This window comes from Arachis hypogaea, chromosome 3 (genome assembly GCF_003086295.3).
Source record: "Arachis hypogaea cultivar Tifrunner chromosome 3, arahy.Tifrunner.gnm2.J5K5, whole genome shotgun sequence".
In the NCBI taxonomy this organism is placed as follows: domain Eukaryota; kingdom Viridiplantae; phylum Streptophyta; class Magnoliopsida; order Fabales; family Fabaceae; genus Arachis; species Arachis hypogaea.
The window spans coordinates 10078157-10106057 of record NC_092038.1 but is presented as its reverse complement, the minus strand read 5'-3'; the positions used below and the strand labels follow the sequence as shown (position 1 = coordinate 10106057).

Below are 27901 nucleotides of genomic sequence, written 5' to 3'. Positions count from 1 at the left end.
ATTTTTACAAAGATAAGTTACTCATTTAAATTGTTTGCAAACCACAATTATTAGAAATATTACAAATGCAAATGCAACATTTATATTACTATAAAAACTACAAGAGGGTATAATGATTTCAATAATGCACATAAATTGCTATAAAATGTAGCAGTTTATGTTGGAACACGTGTGGGTAGAAACTGTTATATCTTATAGCAATTTCTGAAAGAATGTAACAATGAAAAAACTGTAGTACTCCAATAGCAATTTCTTCTCAAATGACTCATTGCACAAACTGCGGGTGGATATAACGGTTTACATGTGCCTATAAATTCACTTGGGACAATAGTGGATTCTTTATTTCAATTGAGACAAAAAAATTTGAGGGAGAAATTTGTTTAGAGAGAGTGTGTGTTGTGGATTGAGAGAATAAGGAAAAGATTTAGAGAGGATTTAGGCATTTGAGATTTCTAGAGGCGCCATTTTTCAAGCGGGACCATAGCAGACGAAGGAAGTTTGTACTGACTCAATGGTGTTATTCACGTTGTCGGTGACATTAATGAAGAGGTAAATTTATTTTCTTTTAAGTATTAAAATTTATAACATAAAATGTAGTATTTAGGGTGCAGAAATTAGAATACAGAATTTAAGGTTTGTAACTTAGTATTTGAAATTTAAGATTTAAAATTAAAGTTTAAAATTTTAAATGTAGAAGATTTGTCCTTTAGTATTTGAGATTTAGGATTCAAATTTTAAATATAGAGTATAAGGTTTGTAGGTTAAAATTTTAAATATATTATTTGAAAATTAAGATTTTAAATTTTAAATTTAGATGGTTTATAGTTTAGTATTTAAAATTTAAGATTTAAATTTTAGATATAGAATTTAAAGTTCATAGTTTATTATTTGAAATTTAATATTTAAATCTTAAACTTTAAATTTTAAACTTTAAATTTTAAAATTTAGGACTTATAAATTTAAAGTTGGAAATTTTTTACTTCTTCTAAAGATTTGTTTTAAAATTTTATGTAAAAGTTCATATGTATTATTTCTCTATTTTAATAAAATTAGTTTTAAAATAATCTTAAGAGAACTATATCTAAAATTTTAGTTAAAATTGGATAGATAAGACACTCATAGTTTTTGTATCGGATTATAAATTATGATTTAAACTTGTAAGTATTAAAATTTAATTTAAGTGTGGTTATTTTTCTCACATCATGCAGCTAAGTAGGTGTATTTACAATATTCAAAGGCAATAGAATATGTCTTTGCATGAAAGGATCATACCTTATTTGGAGAGAGTTGGTTTGTACTACTTGGCTAGGCTGAACACCTATTGGTTCTAGTTGGATGAGTCCATGGTCAGCGCATTCATTGAGAGGTGGCGTCCTGAGATGTACATCTTTCATATGCCGTTTGGAGAATGCACCATCATGTTGCAAGATGTGGCATATCAGTTGGGGTTGTCCATCGATGGAAAGGCTGTATCTGGGTGCCTCACGGACTTCAACCAATTTATGGAGGATGGCAGACCGGTTTGGGAGTGGTTTCAGGAGTTGTTCGACGAGTTGCCACCGCTGGATAAGGTTAAGCAGTTCACAATCCACTTCACATGGTTCCATGAGAGGTTGTGGGTGCTACCTGTGGATGCAAGTGAGGATACTATACGCATATACGCATGTGCATACATTATAATGCTATTATCTACTCAGCTGTTTGGAGACAAGAGTGCAAATCAGGTACATATTCAGTGGTTGTCATTTGTGGCAAGGCTTGACGAGATGAGCAGTTATAATTGGGGTCCAGCTGTGTTGGCATGGCTATATCGATGCATGTGTCGGGTGGCCAATAGAAATGTCACAAACTTGGCAAGTCCCCTATAGCTACTATAGTATTAGATCTTTCGGCGGTTCTCCACTCTCAGGCCGCATGGATTTAACGACTTTTCTTTTTCATTGGCATCCAGGTATCGATCGATGTACTTAGGGTTTCATTATTTGTTTCAAGTTATTAACGTTTTAGATCACGGATTAAACATTCATATCAAATTATTATCCTCCAGGTAGGCCACTTATTTACCCACATTTGACGGAAAGGAGCAAATAATTATCTAGTTTTGCCTTGCATTAGACTGGTTGGATAGTCGAGATATAAGTTGTCTGTGTGTGGTTCGAAGTTTCATTACCTGTTCCTCGACATGTTTGTATATAGTGTTCTAATAGTAGATTTCGTTGTGATTTTTAGATTGTATAGGAGCCTTATGCAGCGCTTGACGTACTTGCCGTTGTTCATCCGAAGATTTTAGCTGAGGAGCACAGTCGGTTATGGTGGGCGGTCACTAGCCTAATATATTTTTACGTGATTGAGTGACATCATGTTGATAGTGTGGTCCCACAGTCGCACGTACGATTCCTGAGAAAAACTCGATACGTACCCAATGAGAAGTTACTAGTAGGAGTCGTCTCGGCCACAGTATACTCAGACTGATGCCTGTCAAATAGAGTGACAGTGAAGCATCTCGAATCTCTCAAGTTCACTCCATTGCCTTCACCAGAGCCAGGAAAAATTGGTGAACCAGTTCCCAATTACGTCTCTGGTATCTGTCTTCGAATCACAAATAGCTCTACAAGCCTCTCGTATGTGGACTTCACCAATGCAGTGACCGGTAAATTCCGTGTGCCCTTCACTACAAAATTAACACACTCAGATATGTTCATCGTCATGTGGCCGAATCATCTGCCGCTTTTTTGGTGATGGGTCCACTTATTGTACTCCATTCTGTTCGCCCAATCACACATGACCGGATTTTTAGTCCTCATAATATCAAGTCAATAGTCAAACTCTACCACAGCCTTTGCATAAGTAGCATTTACAAGTATCCGTCTCGCATTCTAACCATTGAAACTGAGGGAGAAATTAATTGCAATGTAACGAATGCAAAACGCTCGATATGCATGAGGTGGTAGCCAACCACTGTCAGGTGCCTCCAGTGCAGCCTTAATGCTACTGTGTCTGTCAGAGATCATCAAAATACCTTCTTGCAAAGTCAGATGTTGTCGCAGGTTGGTCAGAAAAAGCCCGGACTCTACATTTTTTCTTTCCACAAGTGCAAAGGCAATGGGTAAGATATTCGAGTTTTCGTCTTGCGCAATAGCCAAAAGCAAAGTACGGCCATACTTTCCATACAAATGAGTACAGTCAATGCTGATCAGTGACTTGGAATGTCGAAATACCACAATGCAAGGAGGAAATGTCCAGAAAAGATTATGAAAGTACACAGTAGATTCATCAACTTGATCATTGACTCGCACCGGAGAAGTCTTCAACAATGCCATAGTTCCTCCATGGTGGACTACACACCATGGATTCAACGGGAAAATTCGGCATACAAATTTTTTCAATTTCTGTATATCTGTGCAACTGCCTTATGTTTTGCCATCCAAACCTTCCTGTAACTAGGCCTGAATTCGTAGGTTGCGTCAGTAGCTTCCTGCAACACTTTTTATCGTAACGGCTGCATCGGTTCTAACCAACGAAAAGATCCTCGCACAAATGACATGATAATCAAGGTATAGGTGATCAGTTAAAATCGAAGTAGTCAAGCAAGTGTGAGGTTCGTTGTACTTTCTAACTTCCCAATTACTCTTTTGTTGCCGAAATATGATGTGAATTAACCACGTGCAACCTTTACCAAACTCCTTACATCTCCTATGATACTTGAAATGATATAACTCTATCACCTTGTATTCAACTCTACTACGGATGCTATAATCCTTTACACTCAACACAGCTTTTTTTTTTTAGTTTGGAAAGATTGGCCAATCTGAATTTTCATGGCATGATTTTCCTCATGCAATCCTTAACCCCTAAAGGTAGGATTTATGTCCGGTTACTAGCCGATGGTTCAACGTTGAGAAATGTGGAGGATGTTACTGTGCTCCGGAACTTGATGGCCCCTGATGTGTAGGTGGGTTCCTCGGAGTATCTTTATCACTGTTCCCCACGATGTGAGCAGGCTTTTCATCTGAATCATCCTCTCGCATCGCATTTTCAACTCGATCCGGTAACCCTCACCTGAAATATCCGGAATCATACGGGGTGACTTAGCTATTCCAACGGCAACATATGGAAGATCAGGCAACAGACAAGCAGGTGCAACAACAGGCATCGAGGTAGAAGTACCCCCACCGTAGTCGACTGAGAATTCGGCATTGATGCCCCTAGAACTGTCGACGCCATCTTCTAAGTTGGCATACAGCTCGTGTATTCTCACTTTCGAAAAATTTCGCCGACAATGAAACAAAACTTGCATATCTTTATCCGACCCTATCACATATGTTTCATATTTCACACCAGTTGACACAACCACAATCAAAATCTTGTAAAACAACTTCTTATCCATCTTTGTTCCACACATCTCTGTATTTTGCAATATACTCGTTTTTAGCTCTGATAACGTATTTGATGACTGGATAAAAATACTTATTGGTTCTCTATTAGTAAACTTAACGTCGTGCCTTTTGTTTTTTGAATTTTTTCAGAATAATACACTAAAACTAAAAATCTATTCTCTTTATCAATTTGTGAATTTGTAAAAATAACAATCTACTACTACACTATTGTCTCTTGTTTGATATTTATAGATATTTCTTATATGAAAAAATCGCTATAAGCTAACACCGTTTTTAGGTTAGTCATTTCTGAAGAAACCACTAAGTGTGTGTTTGGATTATAGTTTACAAACGGGAGTTTGTATAAAATTGATTTTGCAAACTTGATTTTGATGTGAAGTAAGTTTGTATTGAAGTGATTTATGTTTGGTTATCTTTATATCAAAATGGATTATAGTAAAATAAATATTGTTTGGATTACACTACTATTCAAAATCACTTTTAGATAAAAAATTACTAAAATAGACATCAACTTAAATAATTTTTTTATATTATCTAGTTATTTTAATTTAGATATTTGAATAATTTTATTAATTAATTTTATAATAAAATTAATATTTATTTATTAAAATAAAAATAACATATAAAAATTAGCAAAATATGTTTTATATTAAAAATAAGAAATATGAATTATATATATAAGAGTATTTAATCAAATATATTATATTTTTTCAAATTTTAAATATTAACGTGAAAATGTTAATTTAGTATTTTTTTACATCGTATTTTTGTTTTAATACTCTCAATAAACTTATTCTTAATATTATTTTAGAATCCAATGTTTATGATTTTATTAATACCTATGATAAATTTTTTATTTAATTTATCTTTTTTTAATGGGATCATAATTTATATTATAAAAAAATTACAATAAAAAATTGTATATACCAGAATTATAATTATACAAAAGAATACTAAAAATAATAAAATCAAATATTTATCCTGGTAGAAATGGAAACAAATCTAAAATTTTTTGATGATATTATAGTATATTTTTAGTTCTTTTAGTACTCTTTTTTAGTGTCTATAATTTTTTACTATTATTATTATTTATGGTTAATTTTTTGTTTAATTTATTTTACCTAATGTGATTAATAAGTCATACTATGAAAAGATAATAATAAATATAATATACAAAAATCACAATTATAAGAGTGTATAATGTCAAATAAAAATTTAACAAAAAAAATAATAAATAATAAAAAAAGAGAATTCATATAAGAAGAAATAATAAGAATTCCAAAAATAATATAATAACATGTTGAAGGATAAAATTGGTAAAGAAAAAATAGATGTTTAGTGTAAATGGCTAAAAGCCCGTTAGTAAAACTAGAAACTGTTGTTTTTGACAAATTTGGGTTTGACATCAAAATCACTTCTGCATTTGCCAAATCAAAAGTTAGCCAAACAAAAAATTAAAACTTTTAATAAATTTAAACGTATTTTTTCTCTTCAATCGGGTTTGCCAAACACACCCAAAATTATTACATTCCTTCAAAAACCTGGTATAACAATTTACAACAACTATAATCTGATAATTTTAAACTCGAAACATTTTAATTAGATAACTTGCGCTTTTCACAACATGCCTGTAATTACTTTAATTTAAAAATGAGTAACTTTTTGGCTGATTTTTTTTTATATGGAAGAGATATTGGTATTTTTTTGGAAAATGGGATTATTTGGTGTAATTACAAATGGGTGGATTTTGTAGGTAAAAAGTCAACACGTGGGGGCGTGGTGCAACACGTGGGGAGCGTGGTGGACACGTGGCAGCATCCTGGCCAACACGTGGGGGCGTGTTGGACACGTGGCAGCGTATTGTGCAACACGTGGGAGGCGTGATGCAACACGTGGGGGCGTGTTGAATGAGTTCCACAATACTGTAATACACTTCAAATATCAATATTCAACCAAAACACCATCTCCATTTCCATATTAAAAATAATTTCTGTAACTTTTTATTCTCTTCCGTAAAAAAAAAAAAAAGAAAATATTCTCATTTTGTAAAGATAGGTTGAAGTGATGAAGAGTGGAAGAAAGCGCGTGTTTGCACGGAGGCAGAGTGGAAGTGTGGTGGTGTTTACTGTTTAGTGATAGTTTCAACTTTCATAGCGTCACCATGTGTCGTTGCCACCTCACAGTCACAGTCTCTCACTTCACACTTCACTCCCCACCACCCACTCACCAACTCCTTCCCTTCCTTTTTCCCTTTGAACTTTCAACTGACTCCAACTGAATTCAACTCTCTCTCTATTTCTCTCATCTGGCCATGGCTGCTGCTGCTTCTTCCTTCTCCACCATCTCCTTCCGCTCTTTCTCTCTCAACAACAACCGCCCTTCCCTCTCTCCCCCACTCCCAACAACCTTCACTCTCACCTCTTCCCACCGCCATTCCCCTTCCACTCTCTTCACTTCCTTCCTCCCACACACTCCTCTCATCCGCTCTCCCCCAACCCCCATTCTCGCATCCGGAGGAGGAGGAGGAGGAGGAGGCCATGGCGGAGGACACACCGGTGGCGGCGGAGGAGGAGGAGACCGCGATGGCGAAGCCGACGACAGGGGCCGCAACAGGGAGGAGGCACTGCTGGTTCTAGCGGAGGCCGGGAGGCCGCTCGAGAAATTGCCAGCGGATTTGGCGGCTGCGATTCAGGCAGGTCGGGTTCCCGGCTCAATAGTGAAGAGGTTCCTTGAGCTCGAGAAATCGGCGGTGTTCCGGTGGTTGTTGAACTTCGGAGGGTTTAAAGAGAGGTTGCTGGCCGATGATTTGTTCCTTGCAAAGGTCGCCATGGAATGCGGTGTTGGCATCTTCACTAAGGTTCCCTCCATTTTTCACTCCCTTCCTCAATTTTCGGTTACAAAGTGCACATTTGTGTCTGCTGTTAATTAATCTTAATTACTCTAAGATTAGGGGCTAAATAGTAATTAATAGTAACTATTTGCATTTGGTGGTTCTCAGACTGCTGCGGAGTTGGAGAAGCGTAAAGAGAATTTCACGAAGGAGCTTGATTTCGTTTGTGCTGATGTGGTATGTATCTCCTTTTTGCTTATATATTGTTTTAGAGAACAATTTGATGTACATTTTATATCACTCAAATCATATACTATTACATGTGAATTTTTAGATTATAAGTTGTAAGAATAAAACATTGTTGCTGATATAGTGATATGACAATATATAATAGGATGATACTCATGATAGTATAAAATACTTTTATAATGACAGTGGCACAGTGCATCCGCATCAAAATCAATATTGTTTAGATTAGAGCCTAGATTGTTCATCTTTTGGCATTTGATTGTAATTGGAGTTTTCTGGATATTTGTATGCTGATTTTGCCATATACATACCTTACAATAGAGAGGTGAAACTTTCATTATTGTTGTAATAATCCTTCTTTTTTTTGGGATAATGCTAATCTCTTTTGAAAACTACATTTATTATGTTTCGTTAGGCAGCAGCTTATTCACTGTCTAGTTTTTGTATATGTTTGATTTATTCTATTGTTATTATTAACAGGTAATGGCAATCGTAGCAGATTTTATGCTTGTGTGGCTTCCGGCTCCAACTGTTTCTCTCCGACCTGCACTTGCCGTTAGTGCTGGGCCTATTGCTAAATTCTTCTATGGCTGCCCTGAAAATGCTTTCCAGGTCACCACTTACTAAGCCACTTTCCAGATTTTTCCTATATGTTTTATTTCCTCAAAGATTGTAAGTTATTATTGTGTTTGTATCTTACATTTGTTTGGTTTTGCTTTTTATATAGGTGGCATTAGCTGGAACATCTTATACACTTATACAGAGAATAGGTGCTATTGTGGTATGTGTTGTTCCCTCGAAAATTCAAGCAGTCATTTTGTGGTTATGACAGTTTTTAATGTCTCTGTCTCTTACTCTCTTGTACAGCGCAATGGAGCAAAGCTGTTTGCAGTGGGGACTGGTGCATCTCTGGTAATTTGTTCCTTACATGCTTTCCCAATACTGAATTTAAATTCTTCTTCTTTCTGTTGAAATGCCTGAAATCTTTGTGCTTCTGGACTCACTCCTAGCTCTCGCAAGTGCCATACTGTTGTTTTTTGCTGTATTCTTTCATATGTCCTCAAATCAAAAGAATTGCTAATATTGAAGAATTTTACATTATTACTGCCTATGTCTTAGCATGAATTATGTACATTGATTTTTCACCATATGACTCCGTCTCTCAAATGAAATGATTGAAGTTAATATAGGCTGAATTTCGGAGCATACCTATATATCTTGTAACTGAATTAAGTGGTTTAAGATCAAATCTCTGTCTCAGCGTCTATCTCACCATGTGATTGGTGCGTAATTTTTAGTCTTGCAGTATAAATATGTGTGTGAGGTGACTGATAGAATCTCCTTTTCAGATTGGTACAGGTGTGACAAATGCTTTGATCAATGCACGAAAAGTTGTTGATAAATCTTTTGCTGCTGAGGCCGAGGATGTACCAATTTTATCAACTAGTGTTGCTTATGGTGTTTACATGGCTGTATCTAGCAACTTAAGGTATGGCTTTTATTATTGTTGCTATTATCAATAAAGATTACTACTACAATGACATAATTCTCTTGGATTGAACAATTCTCGACGCTGAAACTGAGACAATCTCTAGTCATGCATAATATGTCAGTAAATCAATGATAAATGCAACCTTTCTATAAGAACACACCATAACATCGTTGAAATTCTTCTGTTGTATAAGTTGAATGCCTGAATCTGAAGGAATTGTCCTTGATACCAGGTACCAAATACTGGCTGGGATTATTGAACAGCGGATTCTCGAACCTCTTCTGCACCAACAAAAGCTATTGCTAAGTATTTTTTGCTTTGCCGTTAGGACTGGCAATACTTTCTTGGGCTCACTATTGTAAGATTCTTTATGAACTCAATATGTTTCTACATAGTTTACAAGATTTGCTTCTTTTTCAGTTGTTATTGTTCATTACATATATCTTCTATGAACAGGTGGGTGGATTATGCCCGATGGGTCGGAGTCCAGAAAATACGGGAATAAGCACAATTGGTTTCAATTTGAGGACTTGTCACCATGGGATCAATTCATTATTGGAGTTACATTTTGTTGATTATTTAAATTTGCTCCCTGTATGTTGTATTTTTTGTTCTAATTTTGTTTGTATTCCTGCTGACAGCATAGTTGTACATTGAGCAATAACAGAGGTCAGCAAACACTGAGTCTTGAGTTTGCTGCTACCATTGAGGGTGGCCAACTGGTCATGGCCAATGCTGGTAAAAAAAATCCTTCTATCATAGCTTGCAGAAAGCTGCAGCATGAGATGAAGTTATGAGTCACATTTTTGTTAGACGAGCATGGCACTGCCTCTTGGCTCTTGATAATGATGCTTCTGTTGTGTTGTAGTGTTTTTTGAAATTATATTGGATAACAACAAATTCATAGTTACATTTGCTTCATCATGAGCTTTATATTTTGTTTTTCCGAGTGGATCTAAAACTTGCAAGTCTTTAGTAATGTTTGGTTTTTTATTCGGCCACTTATGTAAGCTATATTGAGCTTCATTAAGGTTACGAACAGTTATCTTAACGGTAGTGGCTCATGAGATGAATAATTTTGGTGGCTGGTAATTATTCTAATCAGGTTTGGATTGAGGAAGCACCACTCCACGCTTGTAAAGTCTAAACTAGTTTTGTTGGAACATTTTAGGCTTGGTTTGATAAAACTTTTTCAAGAGGTGTTTGTACTTCTAAAAAGCATAAATACCTCATTTTGTGTTTGGTAAATTAAAAAGTCCAATTATTTGTGCTTGCGACTTTTAAAAGTTAGGGGTGCTTTTGAAAGCACCTAAGCAGGAGCTTTTCAAAATTGGTTTGTGCTTATCAAATTTTATTTATTTTTTCGCGGAAAAGTATAGGGAGCCAATGGTCTAAACGTACAATGTGTACAATGGAGGTTTAGGAAGTATTAGAGATATGACCATTAGTGTTACATTGTCCTGTCAAGTTACGTTTTTGGGATGAGTGGGTTCATGACATGGTATTAGAGTTCTAGATCCGAAAGGTCAAGAGTTCGATCCCTGGTATTCGGATGGTTATTCTGGATAGTATTCTGGATAGTGTGGGTGATGGTCATTTTATTCATGGACCAAAGGTTTAACCCATTGTACACATAGTACACTTAGGTCATTGGTTCCCTAGCACTACCCTTTTTTCGCACATATTCTGCGCTATTATATTGCTATTGACTCATCTTAACCTTCACAAATTCTAACAAAGTCTTTATATATTTTTTATTTTTCAACCTAATCTTCACAAATTTTAACACAAATACATCTCTATCACATATTAGGTATGAACTTCTATTTATTTATATTATTTTTTTGTGTGCATTTTTGTATTTTTTAGTAGATCTACGATGTTTGTTTGTTTTTAATCTGTTCTTTGAAATGTGAAGAGGTTGACATGGTTTATGAAAATCAATCATAAAATTTTCCTTACATGAACGTTAGTTAAAAATATAATAACATGTGTAAATATAGATATATAATCAAAAGATGTGATCCGTAAAGATGAGCTAATATATAAAATAATATATAAAATTTTTGGATAAAGTATACTTTTTATCCCTAAAGTTTGGCAAAAATTTCTAAAATATTCCTAAATTTTATTTTGTTTCAATTTTGTCCCAAAAGTTTTCGATTTGCATCAAATATACCCTCGACAACTAAATTTTCAAAAAAATTTAAGACCAATCTAACAATAATGCATGAAAATTATGCTTAATTTGTTTGTATTGAGGGTTGTTCTTATGAAATTGTTGTTAAATTGGTCTTAAATTTTTTGAAAAATTAGCCGTTAGGGGTATATTTGATGCAAATCGAAAACTTTTAGGACAAAATTGAAACAAAATAAAACTTGAGGGTATTTTTAAAATTTTTGTCAAACTTTAAGGACAAAAAATATACTTTACCCAATTTTAAAAGATTTGAAAAAAGAAATTATTCTTCGTTATAAACATATTTATTATAATTTTTTAAGTCTTAAAAGCTGTTTTACTAAAAGCTTATACTTATTAAAAATCATTTTTAATTTGATTTTACCAAACATAAGTGCTGCTGCAGCTCTTAAAAAGTAATTTTTTAAAAAACAGTTTTCATAAATTATTTTTAAAAAGTAAAAACTTTACCAAATCAAACTTTAATCCGATGTGCCAAGAAACAAAAACTCCTCAGCATTCGTTACAAAACCTAGTTTTTATTTCAAGCATTTAAGCATTAAGAAATATGATATAGAGGAAATAAAACAAACCGTCACCGTAGTCATACAATAAATTTGTACATTCCAATATTGTTGACCAAATTGATTAATTAATTAATTAAATAATTAATTCTTAAACTCCAGTACATTCTTTCAATTCATCAACTATAAAAAATTATTCTGTGATTAATAATACCACTATATAACAAATTGGACCATATATAATTTATAAAATATAAAATTAACATCAATTATTTGATTTCATACCTTTTCATTTCTCTACTAACCTTAGACCAAAAAAAAAGGGTAGTTAAATTGGGTTGATGTTCCCGCCTAGTGCACTGAATGGCTTCCCTGATTCATGTTGAGTCACTGTTGCAGAAATGCAACTCCTTGATTCAAATCAAGCAGTTCCAAGCTCATCTCATCACCACTGGGAAATTCCAATCCCACCCTTCACGGACTAAGCTCATCGAGCTCTGCGCCCTCTCCCCTGCCGCCGGCAACCTCTCCTTCGCCGCCGAAATTTTCCGGCAAGTTAACGCTCCCAAAACCAACGACTGGAACGCCATCCTCCGAGGCCTCGCGCAAAGTCCAAATCCCACGAACGCCATCACGTGGTTCCGCACCATTTCACGCAGCCCCCAAAAGATCGATGCTTTAACGTGTTCCTTCGCACTCAAGGCATGCGCTCGTGCATTGGCACTTTCTGAAGGTACCCAAATACATTCTCAGATTCTGCGTTTTGGGTTTGATGCTGATGTGTTGTTGGTCACCACTTTGTTGGATGTGTATGCTAAAAGTGGCGATCTTGATGCTGCCAAGCAGGTGTTTGATGAAATGTCTATACGAGACATCGCGTCTTGGAACGTGATGATTTCTGGGTTGGCGCAGGGGAGCTGGCCTAATGAAGCTATAGATTTGTTTAATAGGATGAAGGAAGAGGGTTGGAGGCCTGATGAGGTGACTGTTCTTGGAGCGCTCTCGGCTTGTTCCCAATTGGGTGCTGTGAGGCAGGGAGAGATTGTTCACAGGTACATAGTGGATGAGAAGTTGGATATGAATGGGATTGTTTGTAATGCACTCATTGATATGTATGGAAAATGTGGTTTTGTCGATAAAGCTTATTTGGTCTTCAATAAGATGAGTTGCAAGAAGACTTTAATCACTTGGAACACGATGATCATGGCGTTTGCAATGAATGGTGATGGATATAAGGCACTTGATCTGTTGGATCAAATGGTTCTAGAAGGAATGCTTCCTGATGATGTATCATATCTTTCTGCATTATGTGCATGTAACCATGCTGGTTTGGTGGAAGAAGGGGTTAGATTGCTTGATACAATGATTGAGTGTCGGGTGAAGCCTAATGTTAAGCATTATGGGACTGTGGTTGATTTGTTGGGTCGAGCAGGACGGCTCCAAGAAGCCTATGATATTATAAACTCCATGCCTATGATGCCTGATATAGTATTTTGGCAAACTTTGCTTGGGGCTAGCAAGACTTATGGGAATGTGGAGATGGCAGAGATTGCATCGAAGAAACTAGTGGAGATGGGATCTAATGCTAGTGGGGATTTCGTCTTGTTATCGAATGTTTATGCTGCACAGCAGAGGTGGCATGATGTAGGGAGGGTGAGGGAGACCATGAAAAATAGTGATGTAAGGAAGGTACCGGGATTCAGTTACACAGAGATAGATGGCAATATGCACAAGTTCGTGAACGCTGATCAAAGTCACCCGAATTCAAAAGAGATTTATATGAAGCTGGACGAGATCAGGTTTAAGATTAAAGCCTATGGATATGATGCTGAGACTAATCTTGTGTTGCATGATATCGGAGACGAGGACAAGGAAAATGTTTTGAATTTTCACAGTGAGAAATTGGCTGTGGCATATAGTTTGATTAGTACAAGAGATGGAACACCAATTCATGTAATAAAGAACCTTAGAATATGTGTAGACTGTCATGCTGTGCTAAAAATTATATCCAAAATTTATAGTAGGGAGATCATTGTGCGCGATAGAGCACGATTTCACAGATTTAAAGAGGGTGAATGTTCTTGCAGAGATTATTGGTGAATTAAGAAGTAAACAAATGCTTCTCATATCATTTTGATGTAGTTTCATAGATAAATTGGATACAGCTTTTTATTCTGCTGTACTTATTGTAATTGAAAGTGAAATAAATGTCTGTGTAGACAAAGTTAGACTCTGGAAATTGTCAATTTTTTGCACTTAATTCTAATATTCTTTTGTTATTATGAGAAAGGAACATGTAAAGTAGCAACTGCAGCACACTCACAAACTCAATTAAGCACTAAAAGCAACGAGAACCATATCTGAGAAATCCATATGTTGAAGCAATTGAAACTAATCCATATATGGAAGAACGACTATCTTGTCAAAAATTGCATCTACAATTTAGAACAAAGATTCTAAAATAATGCAGCATCACAAGACATATTCAGTTAACTATGAACTATCACTGGCATTCAGGACAATCACCATGAGCTATTTATAGCAGTTCCACACTGGTTGAGTTTATCGACGCTCCATCTGTATAAGAACTAGGACATCCTTCACTCGTGAGCTAATCTTTTGGGTTGAGTTAGGTATATTCAATTTTAATAGGTGGCGATTTAACATTGCTTAATTAGCCACCTTCCATGTTTCTGAATTATGAAAATTTCCTAATACCCCCAAAACAAAAGAAAATGCTGAACACGAATAAAAGAATTGACAGACAGGAGCATCCATTACACCCCAACAATAGGTGTCTAGTCCTCCATAACTATAGCTAAACTACTTACAACTTCCAAAAATATGAAAAGGTTTAGTTGCAAGGATACCGTTTGAGCTGTATCATGGACCTATGAAGGGCAATAAAGATACAGATGCTACCATCCATAGCCTGGGAAACAAAAAAGGCATCACATAACAAATAATATAAAATAGAGAAATATATATAAAATACAGATGCATATATGATAAACTTTTTTTATGACTCGGCATTTCCAGAATAGAGACAGACAACTTGCTAAGAATACTACTTCAAGTTCTCTACCAGATGTTTAATCAAGCATCTGACAGAGTAAGCAGCCTAAAATATGTACAAATTATAATAATAACTTTTAAATCAAGGAACTGGATGAATGACTAATATCTGGTGCAAAGGTTAAAAAATATTGCAAGACTACAGGCATAACAGCACGAGTTATTGGTGTCAGTTCCAGTGTACTGATAGAAGGCTCTGTTAAAGAAGAATGTCCTAGTCCTACAAGTTAAAAATCTGATTTTTGGCTTCGGATGCAGCAAATGGCACAAATTACTGTCTGATACTTGAGCCGTGTGATGTTCATGGTAAAATAAACAAGTATAAGCACCTATTTGGTTGGATTTGAATCCTTTAAAGTGCCGGAGTTGTACAGTGATGAATTGAGCAGGTAACCACAAATCCACCATCCATTTGGTGAGTTGAAGGTACATAAAAACATATCTTTAACAAGCAACTATAAGTCTATAAGTTGACAGAATTTTAAACTGGCTTAAATATCATTGTTCATTGGCTATCAAAACTATCAGATCAATTTGCATAAGGCAAACTTCCTGGTGGCAAAAGGAGGTAAATAACATCATCTGAAAGATAATGGAAACAACATTAGAAAATGTTCAAAGAACTGGATAAATAAATCAGCAGAACTAATTCATAGAATCATCCCAGGAAGCAAAAAAGGTGATGGTTCAAGAGCTAGGCACGCTTGGCACCGCAGGCTAGTGGTGCACCGGCTTGTGATCCCTCCCACTGTTGGGAGCCAGAGGTGTTCGCTGCTCTGTGAAGCCAGCCTGACGCAGTGCCCTCAAGTCTAGGAGACAGGACACTCGAGCCTTCGCCCAGGCGCCCTAACTCAACTCTCAACTTGGAGCGGGCAAGCCAGCATGATGCAGCCACCAACCCAACCAAGCATAGCCAGAAGCATTGGATTCTGTGCTACCTTACTCGATGTGAGACTTGAAAGGTTGCTAATAATTACTCGAGTTGAACCTCCCGACTAATTTGTTTACGCCAATGTGGACGGGATTAAGTTTAAGAGTAAGGCCCATGGATATGCAGCTGAAACTAATGGGAGAGGAGAAGGAAAATGCTTTGAATTATTTGTGAGAAATTGACTGTGGCATAAATATAGTTTGATTTATACGAGTGATAGAGCACCTTTTCATGTTATAAAGAACCTTGGAATATGTTTAAATTGCATTGTGATGCTGTTCTAAAATTATATCGAAGATTTAGGAAGAGGCTAAAAATCAATTTCACAATAAAAAGAGAGTAGAATAAAAATTTTAGGAGGGCTAGAATAAAGTTTACATAAATTTATGAAAAGAAAAAATTTGGGGGCTCGGCCTCTGGGGATTATTGAAAGGGAAAGAAATGTCCGGACTAACAAAGTTAGATTCACGAAATTAACAGTTTGTTGCAGACTTGTCAATACTAACATTCTTATTATTATTATTATTATTATTATTATTATTATTATTATTATTATTATTATTATTATTATGGGAAGTAGCATGTGAAGTAGTAGCAGCTGCAACACACTTTGCACAAAACCATCAGACTCAAATGTAAAATGGTAAAACTAATTAGATTAGAGGTATTTATGAGGCTTATATCAATGAATCAGAGGGATTAGTTTGACAATACTGGATAATCTATATAGTATTGAAGATAGATGACATTATCAAAGACTGTTACTACAGCACCACGAGATCAAGTTTAAGATTAAAGCCTATGGAAATAATGTTGAGAATAATCTTGTGTTGCAAGATATGGGAGACGAGGACAAGGAAAATGTGTAGATTGTCATGCCGTGCTAAAAATTATATTCAAAATTTATAACAGGGAGATCACTGTGCGCGATAGAGCACTATTTCACAGATTTAAAGAGGGTGAGTGTTCTTGTAGAGGTTACACTTAAATGCTAATATTCTTTTGTTATTATGTGAAAGGAGCATGTGAATTGTGAAGTAGCAACTGCAGCACACTTGCCATAACCATTAGACTCGAAGTGTATTAATAGAGCAAAAAGGTGACGGTTCAAGAGCTAGGCACACCTGGCAATGCGGACTAATGTTGCAGCAGCTTGTGATCCCTCCACCGTTGGGAGCCCGCTGTTTTCGCTGCTCTGTGAAGCCAGCCTGGTGCAGTGCCCGAGTCTAGGAGCCAGGACACTTGAGCTTTATGGATAGGGAGACTTATTGAGCGTGATGGGTTTGGATTCTCTGAAGTTTGAATTTCACTTTAGAGAGTAAAGTGTGATCTCTCACCATTTATTTTATAGATGAGACCAAAAATAAATATGAGAGAAAAACCATTAAAGGGTAGAAGATTACACTTTATCCTCTAAAGTACAAATTTAAAATTTAGAAGATCCAAATTCGAGCGTGATAGGGAGATTATTGAGCGTGATAGAGGGTTAATGATAGGGAGATTATACATTATACAATCCTGTCAGATTTATGATAGGGAGATTATTGAGCGTGATAGAGGGTTAATGTTCTTGGCTTCTTGCAAGACTAGTGGTGAATTAAAAAACAAATACTTTCCATTCTGCTATACCTATTTCTTAATTATGGATACATAGCTCCTGGTGAGTATACAAAAACTCTTACCTTGTAAATATTCTTTTGAATTAGTATTCGTTGTGCCTTATGAGTAGTATTCATTGTGAAACTGCAGAATATGGATACAGTTTGAGGATCACAGAGAAAAGCGATTTGTATAGTTACGGAGTGGTGCTACTCGAGGTGTTAACAGGGATGGAGCCAACAGGGTGCACACATTGTCTAGCTATGAAATCAGAGTGAAGAAAAGAGACTTCACATCAATCCTTGACCAGAATCTGATACTGCAATGTGGAACAAGGATCCCTGAGATGCTTCAAATTCTTGGAGTGGCGGCTCTCTTACGTGTGAATCCTTACCAGAAGAAAGGCCTGCCATGAAAGATGTAACAGCAATGCTTAAGGAGATCAGACATGAAAATGATGAATTCGAGAAGCCGAATTTCCTCCATAAAGGCATGGTTACAAATACTAAAGCAGCTGTTCATTGTTCAAGTTTCTCTAGATCATGTCAGCCACTAATAGATTCACCATCTTCTTCATAGTAACCATATTGATTGTTATTATTTATTAGAGCAAATACTTTCTATTATGCTGTACGTATTTGTTAATTGAAAATGAAAGAAATGGCTGGAATTTACAATCTGTTGCAGACTAATAGTTCTTTTTGTTATTATGGGAAGTAGCATATGTGGCAACACACACTGAATAAATCCATATAAAAAGTGATGGTTCAAGAGCTAGGAACACCAGGCATTGTGGGCTAACGGTGCAGCAGCTTGTAATCCCTCCACTGTTAGAAGCCAGAGGTGATCGTTGCTCTGTGAAACCAGCCTAACGCGGTGCCCTCTAGTTTAGGAGCCAGGACACTTGAGCTTTCGCCCAAGAACCATGACCCAACTTTCAACTTGGAGCGGGCAAGCCAACATGGTACAACCACCAGCCCAACCAAGCATAGCCAAAGCCATGTTCCATCACCTTAATGCCCCCACTTGGGTTACAAGCTAGCGTTACCCAACTCGACGAACTGGCATTCCTGTCAGAGCGGTTATAAAAATTGTTATATTTTGCTCATTCCTCGATGTGAGACTTAGAGCTATTGCGTGCGTCAAAAGAATAACACTACTCATGTATATAACAACAGAAGCAAACTGACCATACTTTCAGAGAGACAGACCACAAATAATAACATTAAGAGCAGCACAAGAAACAGATTGGAATAACGCGAGATTTGTGGGATTGAATTATACGAGTTTATCTTTTATGGGCATCTTATGTGAACACTTTTCTTTAAGTCATGCATATAAATACATAATAGCTTATCTTTTATATTCTTAGCCTTGTTATGAATTTAATTGACCCATCCATGTATGTGCCACTTCCACAGATTTGAGGGGCAAGCTAAGTTGATAATGTTTTTTTCTTTTTTCTTTTTTAATAAAGTTGATAAGTTTTATTATCATCAAGTGTACCTCTGAGAAAGAAAATCTTATCCAAATCCAAGTAGTATATAATGGGATCATTATCCTAAGTTTCATATCAGTTAATTAAGCCGAGTATATCAGTCATGTCTGATGAGTCATGATTTGTAGAGGTTAAACCGTATGTAAAATTAAAGTATATTGAATAATAATGAATTTCTATATGAAGTATCTGCCTAATGGAGGACGTTATATTATTTGGGAGGACCAAACTCATTAAAAAAATCATTAATAAAATATAAATATAAATGATATGACATGATAAAAAAATGCTAAAAATACCTTAAAAAATTGATACTAATATTCTTAAAAGACGATAAAAACATTTTTAAAAGTATGACTATATATTTTGAAAAACGATTTTAAATATCTGATTTGATAAGATTTTTATTTTGAGAATGGTAAAAAAAATTAAAAATAAAATAAAATCATAGGTCAAATTTTAATTTAAATTTTTACGTATACTTTTATTTTAAATAGTTATTTAAATATTTTTATAAAATTTTAAATCAATACACAAAGGATATTTCTTCTTGTTACTTGTCAATTTTTGAAAATCTTAGAGAGAGAGAGATATATATTCAAAATAGACTTTTGGATTTAAGAAGAGGCATGCAAGTGCAATAAAAGGCATATGTGGCACAATTATCCGGTGCCCTTTCCAGCAATGAAAACCATGTTAGTGATGATAACAATGAAAAGACAAAGAGGATAATGGATAACGGTCAACGGTCAAAGCTCAAAGGAAAGTTATTCAAGGTACGCAAATTGCAGGAACACAAGTCGTTAATAACATGACATGTCACATTCTTAATTATAAGTACTGGAACTCTCATAATAAATCAAGTTTATTCTCACAAGCTAAGTCATTAGTTAAGCTCACCACCTCATTAATTATTGCCATCAAATTCAGGTGTATTAGTCCAAAGACAAACAAATTTGGAGTTCAAGTAAGAAAACTACATATCATAAGACTAGGTTAGTTGTCACTGATGTGCTATAACTACTCCAAAAAATTATGTTATTAAAGACAGATACACCATTACTTATTCCAAGAACACTTTTAATTAACGTTTATAGTGAGATCCAAAATATATATACGTACTAAGTTAGTTAAAGGAGTAAATCTCTAAAATACTCTTTTAGATTGGTCCATACATTAATATTGTCTCTCAATTTTCAAATGCTCTAAATGCACTCTCTAATTTGAACTCCATGCGAAATTTTGATCCTTCCATTCAATTTCGGCATGACTCAGCGTTCCACCTCAGTTTCTCCTTCCTTCCTCTCTGTTGACCCTGCAGTCTCACCTTCGTCTCATTGCTGCTCCTCTTTACATCGAACTTCATCGCCTTTGCCACTTCCTCCCGTCGAGATATCACGCTGCTCGCCGTCCCCGCCGTCGCAAACCTCATCTCCTCCCTCTCTTCCTTCCCTCTTCTTCTCCTCAAACAACCTCAACAAATCAAACCCTTCGGATAACGATATTATGTGAAACGCATTCATCGTGGATGGCTGCTTCATCTTCTCCTCTATCTCTTTCTCCTTCTCCTCTTCATCTTCCTCCTTCATCCCCCGTAACATGTTCTTCGGAACAGGTTTCTTGAACCACGGTGACTCCATGATTTTCGAAATGATGATGCGAGAATTCGGATTCGGATCGAGCAGCTTGGTGATGAGCCTCCTTGCATCGCCAGAGAACCACGGCGGACACTTGAAATCTCCTCTATAAATCTTCTTGTACATCGCAAAAAGGTTATCGTCCTAAAAAGGCAAGCAACCTGTAAGAAGCACAAACAGGATGACGCCGCAAGACCATATATCGGCCTTGGCGCCGTCGTATCCCTTCTGCGCGAGCACCTCCGGCGACACTACAAGGTTTTTAATAATTAGTAGAGGTTTTTTAGTGGGAATTTTTAAAACTTACACAAAATATTTTATTTGTGGCAAATTATGAAACTCCCCTACATAATTATAAAAAATCCCCCCAAGCCCCACTGTTACACATAATTAAAATTCCCAAACCCCCTCCAAACAAACCCTAAAGCCATCACTCGTCGCCGTATGAGAGAGAAGATCTCGTTAAATCCAAAATGATTATCAAGTTTCAACCCTAAAGCTCACAGCTATCGCCGCCTCCATCACGACCGCCATCACCACCACTATATCCATTCGTGTCCTTGCCGCCACCGCATGCTTTGATAATCTCTTTTTCTGTTGTCTCCTCCGTCGATGCATCGTATCCTTTGGTCGCGACGCGGTAACTTTTGAGATTTCCCTCTCTGTCTCTGTCTTTCTCTGTCTCTCTCTCTTTTCATTTTTCGTGGAATTTTTTCGATTATAGTTTGATTTGTTATTTCTCTACTTTTAAATTTGGCTTTTTTACTTTTGCAATTATTCAGTGAATTTGATAGCGACACAATTAGTCTAGATATTTTTGCATATTGATTTTGCGAGAAAATTTTTGTTTCTATCTAGCTATTCAAGAAATTAGTGATTTTCGACAATATTTAAAGTTTGATTTCTATACATATGCCGAAGTGCCGCAAGTTATGTGCAACAAGCCGTCCTGGCGGAGATGCTCGGAGAAAGTAGTGCTAAGTCCGAAGTCAGAGACCTTGAGGTTGCCGTTGTGGTCAAGGAGAAGATTCTCTAGCTTGAGATCGCAGTGGTAAAGAAATCGACGGCGGAGATAAGCTGGTGGAGGTAGAGCCTCGCAAGGTCCTCCCTCATGCATCTCTTTGTGGCAATTTTGTTGAAGAGCTCGTCCCTGGAAGAGCTCCATGGCGATGTAGATCTTGGATTTGGAGGCCATTACTTCGTGGAGCGCAATGAAATGAGGATGCTTCATCAGCTTCATCACCGAGATCTCTCTCTTAATCTGCCCCATCATCCCAACTTTTATCACCTTCTCTTTTCCAACTACTTTCATCGCCACGTGGAGGTAGAACCGCCAGCTCAGCGCTCCGACTGCTGAGTCATGTCGGAATTAGATGGAAGAACTAGAATTTTGCACGGAATTTAAATTGAAGGATACATTTAGAGTATTTAAAAATCGAAAGACAATATTAATGTACAGACTAATTTAAAAGACATTTTAAAAATTTAAAAATAGAGAATTATCAACCTGAAATATAATACAAAGTCAACTAATTTATATAATACATATATATATGACTTCTAGGAACTAATGTAACGAATATCAAACACTTGAAATAATCTATCGTACAATTAATTAATTATTATATAAAGATGAAGAGTTGGCTTTAAGTGCGACCTGGAACTTTCATGCATAGGTGACTACGTGTTGTATAATTTTTTTGCTTGTCGAACCTAAATTCCAATCTACTTTTTAAAATTTGCAGTAGTCTTCTCCATAAATTCTCTCTTTCATTAGCAGAAAATTTTAATTTAAAAAAAAACCAACAAAATTTATTATTTTAATTATTATTTTTAGTTAATATTTTAAAATATTAATCAATTGTTAATAAAAATAATAAATTCTACTGTCCTCCAATAATTTTTTTTTTTAAATTGATTCATGTTTCGTTATATTATAATTATAATAAACGTACACTATTTGTTTAACACTACTAATAATAAGAGAGTAGATAATTTGCTGGATAGGTACGATGTACATAAGAACAAAAAATCATCAAACATATATATAAATTAAATGAAGCTATACCTTATCACCTTTACACATGTGAGCTTATGAATAATAACACCTATCACACGTAAGAATTTATCAATTCCTATAGCTACCGTATACATCTATTTCAACGTTATTTTTTTTATTCCTCTTAACTTCTATCATCATATGCCATTGTTCGTTGTTCCGCAAGCATTGGCCACTGGGTGCATATAATTAATAGGAAATATATAAATGTATATATAATGTTTGTTGTCGGGGTCAATTTCGTATTACGTTGTTAATTTCATTATATATTAAGATAATGCAATAGTATTTGATAATATTATATATTAATTCTTCAATATAAAACTATTTTATAAATAGATAAATATGATTAAAGATAGAAAAAAAAAAGAAAAAGAAAGGTAAATAAAAAAATTTTTTTTCGTGACTATAAAAAAATATTTTAAACATAAAGATGTGTTAACGCTTTTTTTTCTTCTTCTTATTTATATATACTTTTTCTTATTTAAGATAAAGCCAAAAACAAATTTCAATAATAGATTATGAAGATATATCTAAAATGGCATGGTTATGTTATATTTAAATACTAATAAATATAACAAAGAAGTCATCTAAATATAAATATCTTTTTTGTTCATCTACTTATTAAATGAAAATAATATTAATATTAAATACATAAAATAATCCAAAAAAAATAAATAACAACAAAAGATTGAAATAGAAGAAGAATTATAAAGAAAGAAGACTATATCACCTAATAAACATTTTATTCTTATATGACAAAATAGAATAATATCATACATATATCTAAAATTTTTATATAACTAATTTAATTTCTCTTACATATTATAAAAAGAACATGATAAGTCGATGATTTTCTTAGAAACTGTTGCAACATTTATAAAAAGAAATTTCAAATTTCTGCATGGTTGATGGAGATGAGAGCAGTTGAGGGAGATTCTGAACAAGTGAGAGAACAAAATGCAAAGGAACATTTGACTTGGAGAATGGACAAATGAAGTTTGAAGAGAAAGTGATGAGTGACCATAATAATAATGGTGATACAGAATTTCAAGCCTCCAAGTTTGAGAGGTTGAATCCCACAAACCCTTTAAGGATTGTGATCAACAATGCCACCAGAGTTGCTTCTCTTTCTCCTGATCATCTTCATCAATCTCAACAACCACCACCTTCTCAGCCTTCTTCTACTCCATCAATCCCCCAAGTATGTTCTCTTTTCTTGAATTTTGCAGACAAATTGCTGCTTAAATTCAAATACTTCATTGAATAAAATATTAGATAAATGTAAAAAAAGTAGAGGAACACCCAAAAAAACTATATACGAGCGGTCAAAAGAGACTTACATGTACAAAAAGTTTTACTGTAAATATGATAATGATATAACTCAATAGCATCTGTTAATCTACGTAGTCGATTTTATGTAGTGGGATAAAACTTTGTTATTGCAGCTGTTATTGTTTTACATGTTTGTAACAAAAATGTTTCAATGTTATTTTTTTTTATTAATTATAACAGCAAACGGTGACACTGAATTCAAGAAGATACACCAACAAGATTACCCTGTTTCTGTTCCTTCTTCACATGTTAATAGCCATAGCATTGGTTGCTTTTCTTATATTCAAGGGAGTTGAAGGACTAATCCAACCCTCATCAGATTCTAAAAGGAGAAAACAAACAAGGGTAGTGAAGTATTTTCTACCTCAAGTAGAAGCAGCTTCAGTTCTAAGCATTGTTCTAGCACTAACATGGCAAACTGCAATAAGAAAATGGCCAAATTTCATGACACATTTCACACTATGGTGTTCTTTTTTCATGTCACTCTCTGCTGGAATTCTCCTTCTCTGCTTCCAAAAGCCTCCAACAGATGGTGTTGGAGTTTCTCTCATTGCATTTTCAATAGGGAATGGTTTATATGCATGTTGGGTTCAGAACAGAATCAAATTTTGCACCAAAATTCTAACACTTTCACTTCAACCTGTTTCCAAGTTCCGTGATCTGAACCAGCCAACTTTTTACATGCTTGGTGCTGCATTGTTTTGGATGTCACTGTGGAGTTTAGCAGTGATTGGTGCATTGAATTTCTATTTGCCTTCTTTGGTGATCATTGCTTTGGTTTTGAGCTTGGCTTGGACTTCAGAGATTATGAGGAATGTTGTGAACATTAGTGTTAGTAGAGTTGTTGCTTTGTATTATCTTAGGGGAATGCAATCTAGCACTAAGTTTGGATTCTTGAGGGCAATGACAAGGAACCTTGGGAGTGCTTGTTTGGGATCTCTGTTCGTGCCGGCGATCGAGGCGACAAGGGTTGTTGCTAGGTTTCTGAATTTGGTTGAGGGGGAAGATGAGTTCTTGTTTTGTTGTGCTAGGTGTTGTTTCAGAGTCATGGAATCTATCTTCAGATATGGGAATGGTTGGGCCTATGTTCAGGTACATACAACTACTAAACTATTTGCTTCATCAAAATATTGATAGTGTTAAATAATGTTGGTAAGCAATTTGAGGCTATTAGAATTGATATTGTTACTTTAACATGTATGGCTTTAGAAATCATAGTATGACTAAGTAAGACATGGTTTATTTGAATTGATGTTATAACAGATAGCTGCCTATGGTAAAGGTTTTGTAGCTGCATCCCAAGACACCTGGTCCCTGTTTAAGAGACTTGAAATGGAACCAATTGTGGACTCAGATATAACTAGCTCAATTTGTTTCCTCTCTGGGGTTAGCATTGCCTCAATCTGTGTCATTGCAGTGTCTGCTTGGACCTCCCAATTGTACCAAAATTTCACTGCCACCCTCTCCCTTCTCACATTCTTCATTGGATACCTTCTGGTTAGTACTATGTTTCACTCTTTTCCTTTTAAAATTAATGTATGTCACAGTTATTTTGAAACATGTGGAGTAATTTATGATGAATCGTTATATTATTAATGTTAACATGTATGTTGTGATATTAATGTGATCAACATTTTTATGATGGTGCAGACTAGGATTGCCATGGCACTACCTCAAGCATGTGTGAGTTGTTACTATGTGTGCTATGCAGAGAACCCAGACAACAGATTATTTGATACAACAATTAAGGACTCTCTCGACATGGTAAAATCCGGCCGCCATGTTGCCGTGGCTACGCCGCCACTACCACGGCGGTTTTCAAGTGATTAAGTGCCAAATTTAATTTACTTTACAATTTTTTCCCTGAATTTTATTTACAAGATTATAGCTAGTAGTGTAATAGAAACAAATTCATATTGGATAGTGAAGGAAGTTCATATGTTACTTATTTATTTTGCATATTCACACTCATTTTTTTTTATGGGAGGTGTTGGATTTTGTATATGCATTAATATGATAAGCATTGAAGTGTGATAACTTGATGAGTGATAACATTACTGATAAGATAAGAATGAAAATTGTAAATGAAAGCGTCACTAGTTATATTTAAAAAAAATATTAGAGGACTAATAGAATTTATTATTTTTTGTTAGTAATGAGACAATAATATTTAAAAATATAAATTAAAATCTAAAATCCTAAAAAAGTGAACTGATAATTAAAAATGTCGGTCAAAAATAATAAATTTTGGTAATTGTTAAAAATTTTTCTATTAAAAGTAATGGATCCACTCCTGCTAAATTAAGCAAAAAAATTAAGTGTGTTTATTTTGTATTTATTTATTTTAATTTTAATGTTTTTTTTAAATTTTATTAAGAAAAATAGAAAATAGAAGAAAAGACTAAAAACAAAATCCAGAATTTTATTGTTTTTACCCTTAAAAAATTCTCATAAATAAAAAAATAAAATACAAAAAAGTGATGGTTCGAGAACTAGGCCCGGCCCACCTGGCGCAGCGGCTTGTAATCCATCGCCAGCGAGGCGCAGTGCCCCTGAGTCTAGGAGTCCGGACACCTGAGATTTCAGTCCAAGTACCATGACCCAACTCTCAACTTGGAGTAGGCAACCCAATATAGTGCCACCCCACGAGCCCAACCAAGCAGAAGCAGAGCCACGTTCCACCACTCGAAGTCCCCCACTTGGGTTACAAGTTAGCGTGGCCTAACTCGGCAAATTGATATTCCTGTCAGAGCTATTATAAACATTGTTATATGTGCTTTGTCCGTCGATATAGCACTTAGAGGCTAGAGCTGTTATAAACATTGTTATATGTGTCTCATCCTGACAGTGGCGAAAAGAGACTTCACGTCAATCCTTGACCAGAATCTGATACTGCAATGTGGAACAAGGATAACTGGGATGCTTCAAATTCTTGGAGCGGCGGCTCTCTTACGTGTCAATCCTTACCAGAAGAAAGGCCTGCCATGAAAGATGTAACAGCAATGCTTAAGGAGATCAGACATGAAAATGATGAATTCGAAAAGCCGGATTTCCTCCATAAAGGCATGGTTACAAATACTAAAGCAGCTGTTCATTGTTCAAGTTTGTCTAGATCATGTCAGCCACTAATAGATTCACCATCTTCTATAAATCCATATAAAAAAGTGATGGTTCAAGGGCTAGGCACACCAGGCATTGTGGGCTATTGGTGCAGCAGCTTGTAATCCCTCCACTGTTAGAAGCCAGAGGTGATCGTTGCTCTGTGAATCCAGCCCTCTAGTTTAGGAGCCAGGACACTTGAGCCTTCGCCCAAGTACCATGACCCAACTTTCAACTTGGAGTGGGCAAGCCAACATGGTGCAACCACCAGCCCAACCAAGCATAGCCAGAGCCATGTTCCATCACCCTAAAGCCCCCACTTGGGTTACAAGCTAGCGTTACCCAACTCGGCAAACTGTAGCTCCTGTCAGAGCTGTTATAAACATTGTTATATTTTGCTCATTCCTCTATGTGAGACTTAGAGCTATTGCGTCAAAAGAATAAACACTACCCACGTATATAACAACAGAAGTAAACTGACCATACTTTCAGAGAGACAGACCACAAATAATAACATTAAGAGCAGCACAAGAAACAGATTGGAATAACGCGTGATTTGTGGGATTGAATTATACGAGTTTATCTTTCATGGGCATCTTATGTGAACACTTTTCTTTAAGTCATGCATAAATACATAATAGCTTATCTTTTATATTCTTAGCCTTGTTATGAATTTAATTGATCCATCCATGTATGTGCCACTTACACAGATTTGAGGGGCAAGCTAAGTTGATAATGTTTTTTTCTTTTTTCTTTTAAAAGTATGACTATATACATTTTGAAAAACCATTTTAAATATCTGATTTGATAAGATTTTTATTTTGAGAATAGCAAATAAATAAAGCCATAGGCCAAATTTTGATTTAAATTTTTACGTATATCTTCATTTTAAATAGTTATTTAAATATTTTTATAAAATTTTAAATCAATACACAAATTGATTTGCAAAATATGAAAGATATTTATCATCATTTATTAAAAAAGAATATTTCTTTTT

At 35.3% G+C, this 27901-nt stretch overlaps 4 protein-coding genes, 2 long non-coding RNA genes and 1 pseudogene across 6 annotated transcripts; 5 read left to right on the top strand and 2 right to left on the bottom strand.

Annotated features, from left to right (window-relative positions):
- Positions 1 to 1343: 1343 nt before the first annotated feature.
- Positions 1344 to 1868, top strand: LOC140183019 (serine/threonine-protein phosphatase 7 long form homolog). The gene has a single exon (XM_072231016.1). The coding sequence runs from the start codon at positions 1344 to 1346 to the stop codon at positions 1866 to 1868; it is 525 nt and encodes a 174-aa protein (XP_072087117.1).
- Positions 1869 to 6455: 4587 nt separating this feature from the next.
- Positions 6456 to 9889, top strand: LOC112789413 (protein RETICULATA-RELATED 4, chloroplastic). The gene is made up of 8 exons (XM_025831286.3): positions 6456 to 7254; positions 7396 to 7464; positions 7957 to 8088; positions 8204 to 8257; positions 8344 to 8388; positions 8826 to 8965; positions 9201 to 9326; positions 9425 to 9889. The coding sequence occupies exons 1-8, from the start codon at positions 6709 to 6711 to the stop codon at positions 9471 to 9473; spliced, it is 1161 nt and encodes a 386-aa protein (XP_025687071.1). The 5' UTR covers positions 6456 to 6708; the 3' UTR covers positions 9474 to 9889.
- Positions 9890 to 11738: 1849 nt separating this feature from the next.
- Positions 11739 to 13910, top strand: LOC112789411 (pentatricopeptide repeat-containing protein At1g34160). The gene has a single exon (XM_025831285.3). The coding sequence runs from the start codon at positions 12035 to 12037 to the stop codon at positions 13769 to 13771; it is 1737 nt and encodes a 578-aa protein (XP_025687070.1). The 5' UTR covers positions 11739 to 12034; the 3' UTR covers positions 13772 to 13910.
- Positions 13911 to 17070: 3160 nt separating this feature from the next.
- Positions 17071 to 17955, top strand: LOC114926013 (uncharacterized). Its single transcript, XR_003816114.2, has 2 exons — positions 17071 to 17337; positions 17427 to 17955. It is a non-coding gene; the product is annotated as an uncharacterized lncRNA (long non-coding RNA).
- A 2-nt stretch (positions 17956 to 17957) lies between these two features.
- On the bottom strand, positions 17958 to 18693 carry LOC112789410 (uncharacterized). Its single transcript, XR_003196248.3, has 2 exons — positions 18467 to 18693; positions 17958 to 18346 (listed from the first exon to the last, which is right to left on the bottom strand). It is a non-coding gene; the product is annotated as an uncharacterized lncRNA (long non-coding RNA).
- Positions 18694 to 19901: 1208 nt separating this feature from the next.
- On the bottom strand, positions 19902 to 21723 carry LOC112772715 (CBL-interacting serine/threonine-protein kinase 6-like; annotated as a pseudogene).
- A 1593-nt stretch (positions 21724 to 23316) lies between these two features.
- LOC112789409 (uncharacterized) lies at positions 23317 to 25761 on the top strand. Its single transcript, XM_025831284.3, has 4 exons — positions 23317 to 23674; positions 23986 to 24897; positions 25069 to 25302; positions 25456 to 25761. The coding sequence occupies exons 1-4, from the start codon at positions 23465 to 23467 to the stop codon at positions 25633 to 25635; spliced, it is 1536 nt and encodes a 511-aa protein (XP_025687069.1). The 5' UTR covers positions 23317 to 23464; the 3' UTR covers positions 25636 to 25761.
- Positions 25762 to 27901: the final 2140 nt, after the last annotated feature.

Coding starts and splice junctions, on each gene's coding strand:
- LOC112789409 (XM_025831284.3), top strand. CDS start 23,465: ATGAAGTTTGAAGAGAAAGTGATGAGTGACCATAATAATAATGGTGAT. Junction 23,675..23,985: donor CTACTCCATCAATCCCCCAA/GTATGTTCTCTT, acceptor TAATTATAACAG/CAAACGGTGACACTGAATTC. Junction 25,303..25,455: donor TCTTCATTGGATACCTTCTG/GTTAGTACTATG, acceptor ATGATGGTGCAG/ACTAGGATTGCCATGGCACT.
- LOC112789413 (XM_025831286.3), top strand. CDS start 6,709: ATGGCTGCTGCTGCTTCTTCCTTCTCCACCATCTCCTTCCGCTCTTTC. Junction 8,258..8,343: donor AGAGAATAGGTGCTATTGTG/GTATGTGTTGTT, acceptor TCTCTTGTACAG/CGCAATGGAGCAAAGCTGTT. Junction 9,327..9,424: donor ACTTTCTTGGGCTCACTATT/GTAAGATTCTTT, acceptor TTCTATGAACAG/GTGGGTGGATTATGCCCGAT.
- LOC140183019 (XM_072231016.1), top strand. CDS start 1,344: ATGGTCAGCGCATTCATTGAGAGGTGGCGTCCTGAGATGTACATCTTT.
- LOC112789411 (XM_025831285.3), top strand. CDS start 12,035: ATGGCTTCCCTGATTCATGTTGAGTCACTGTTGCAGAAATGCAACTCC.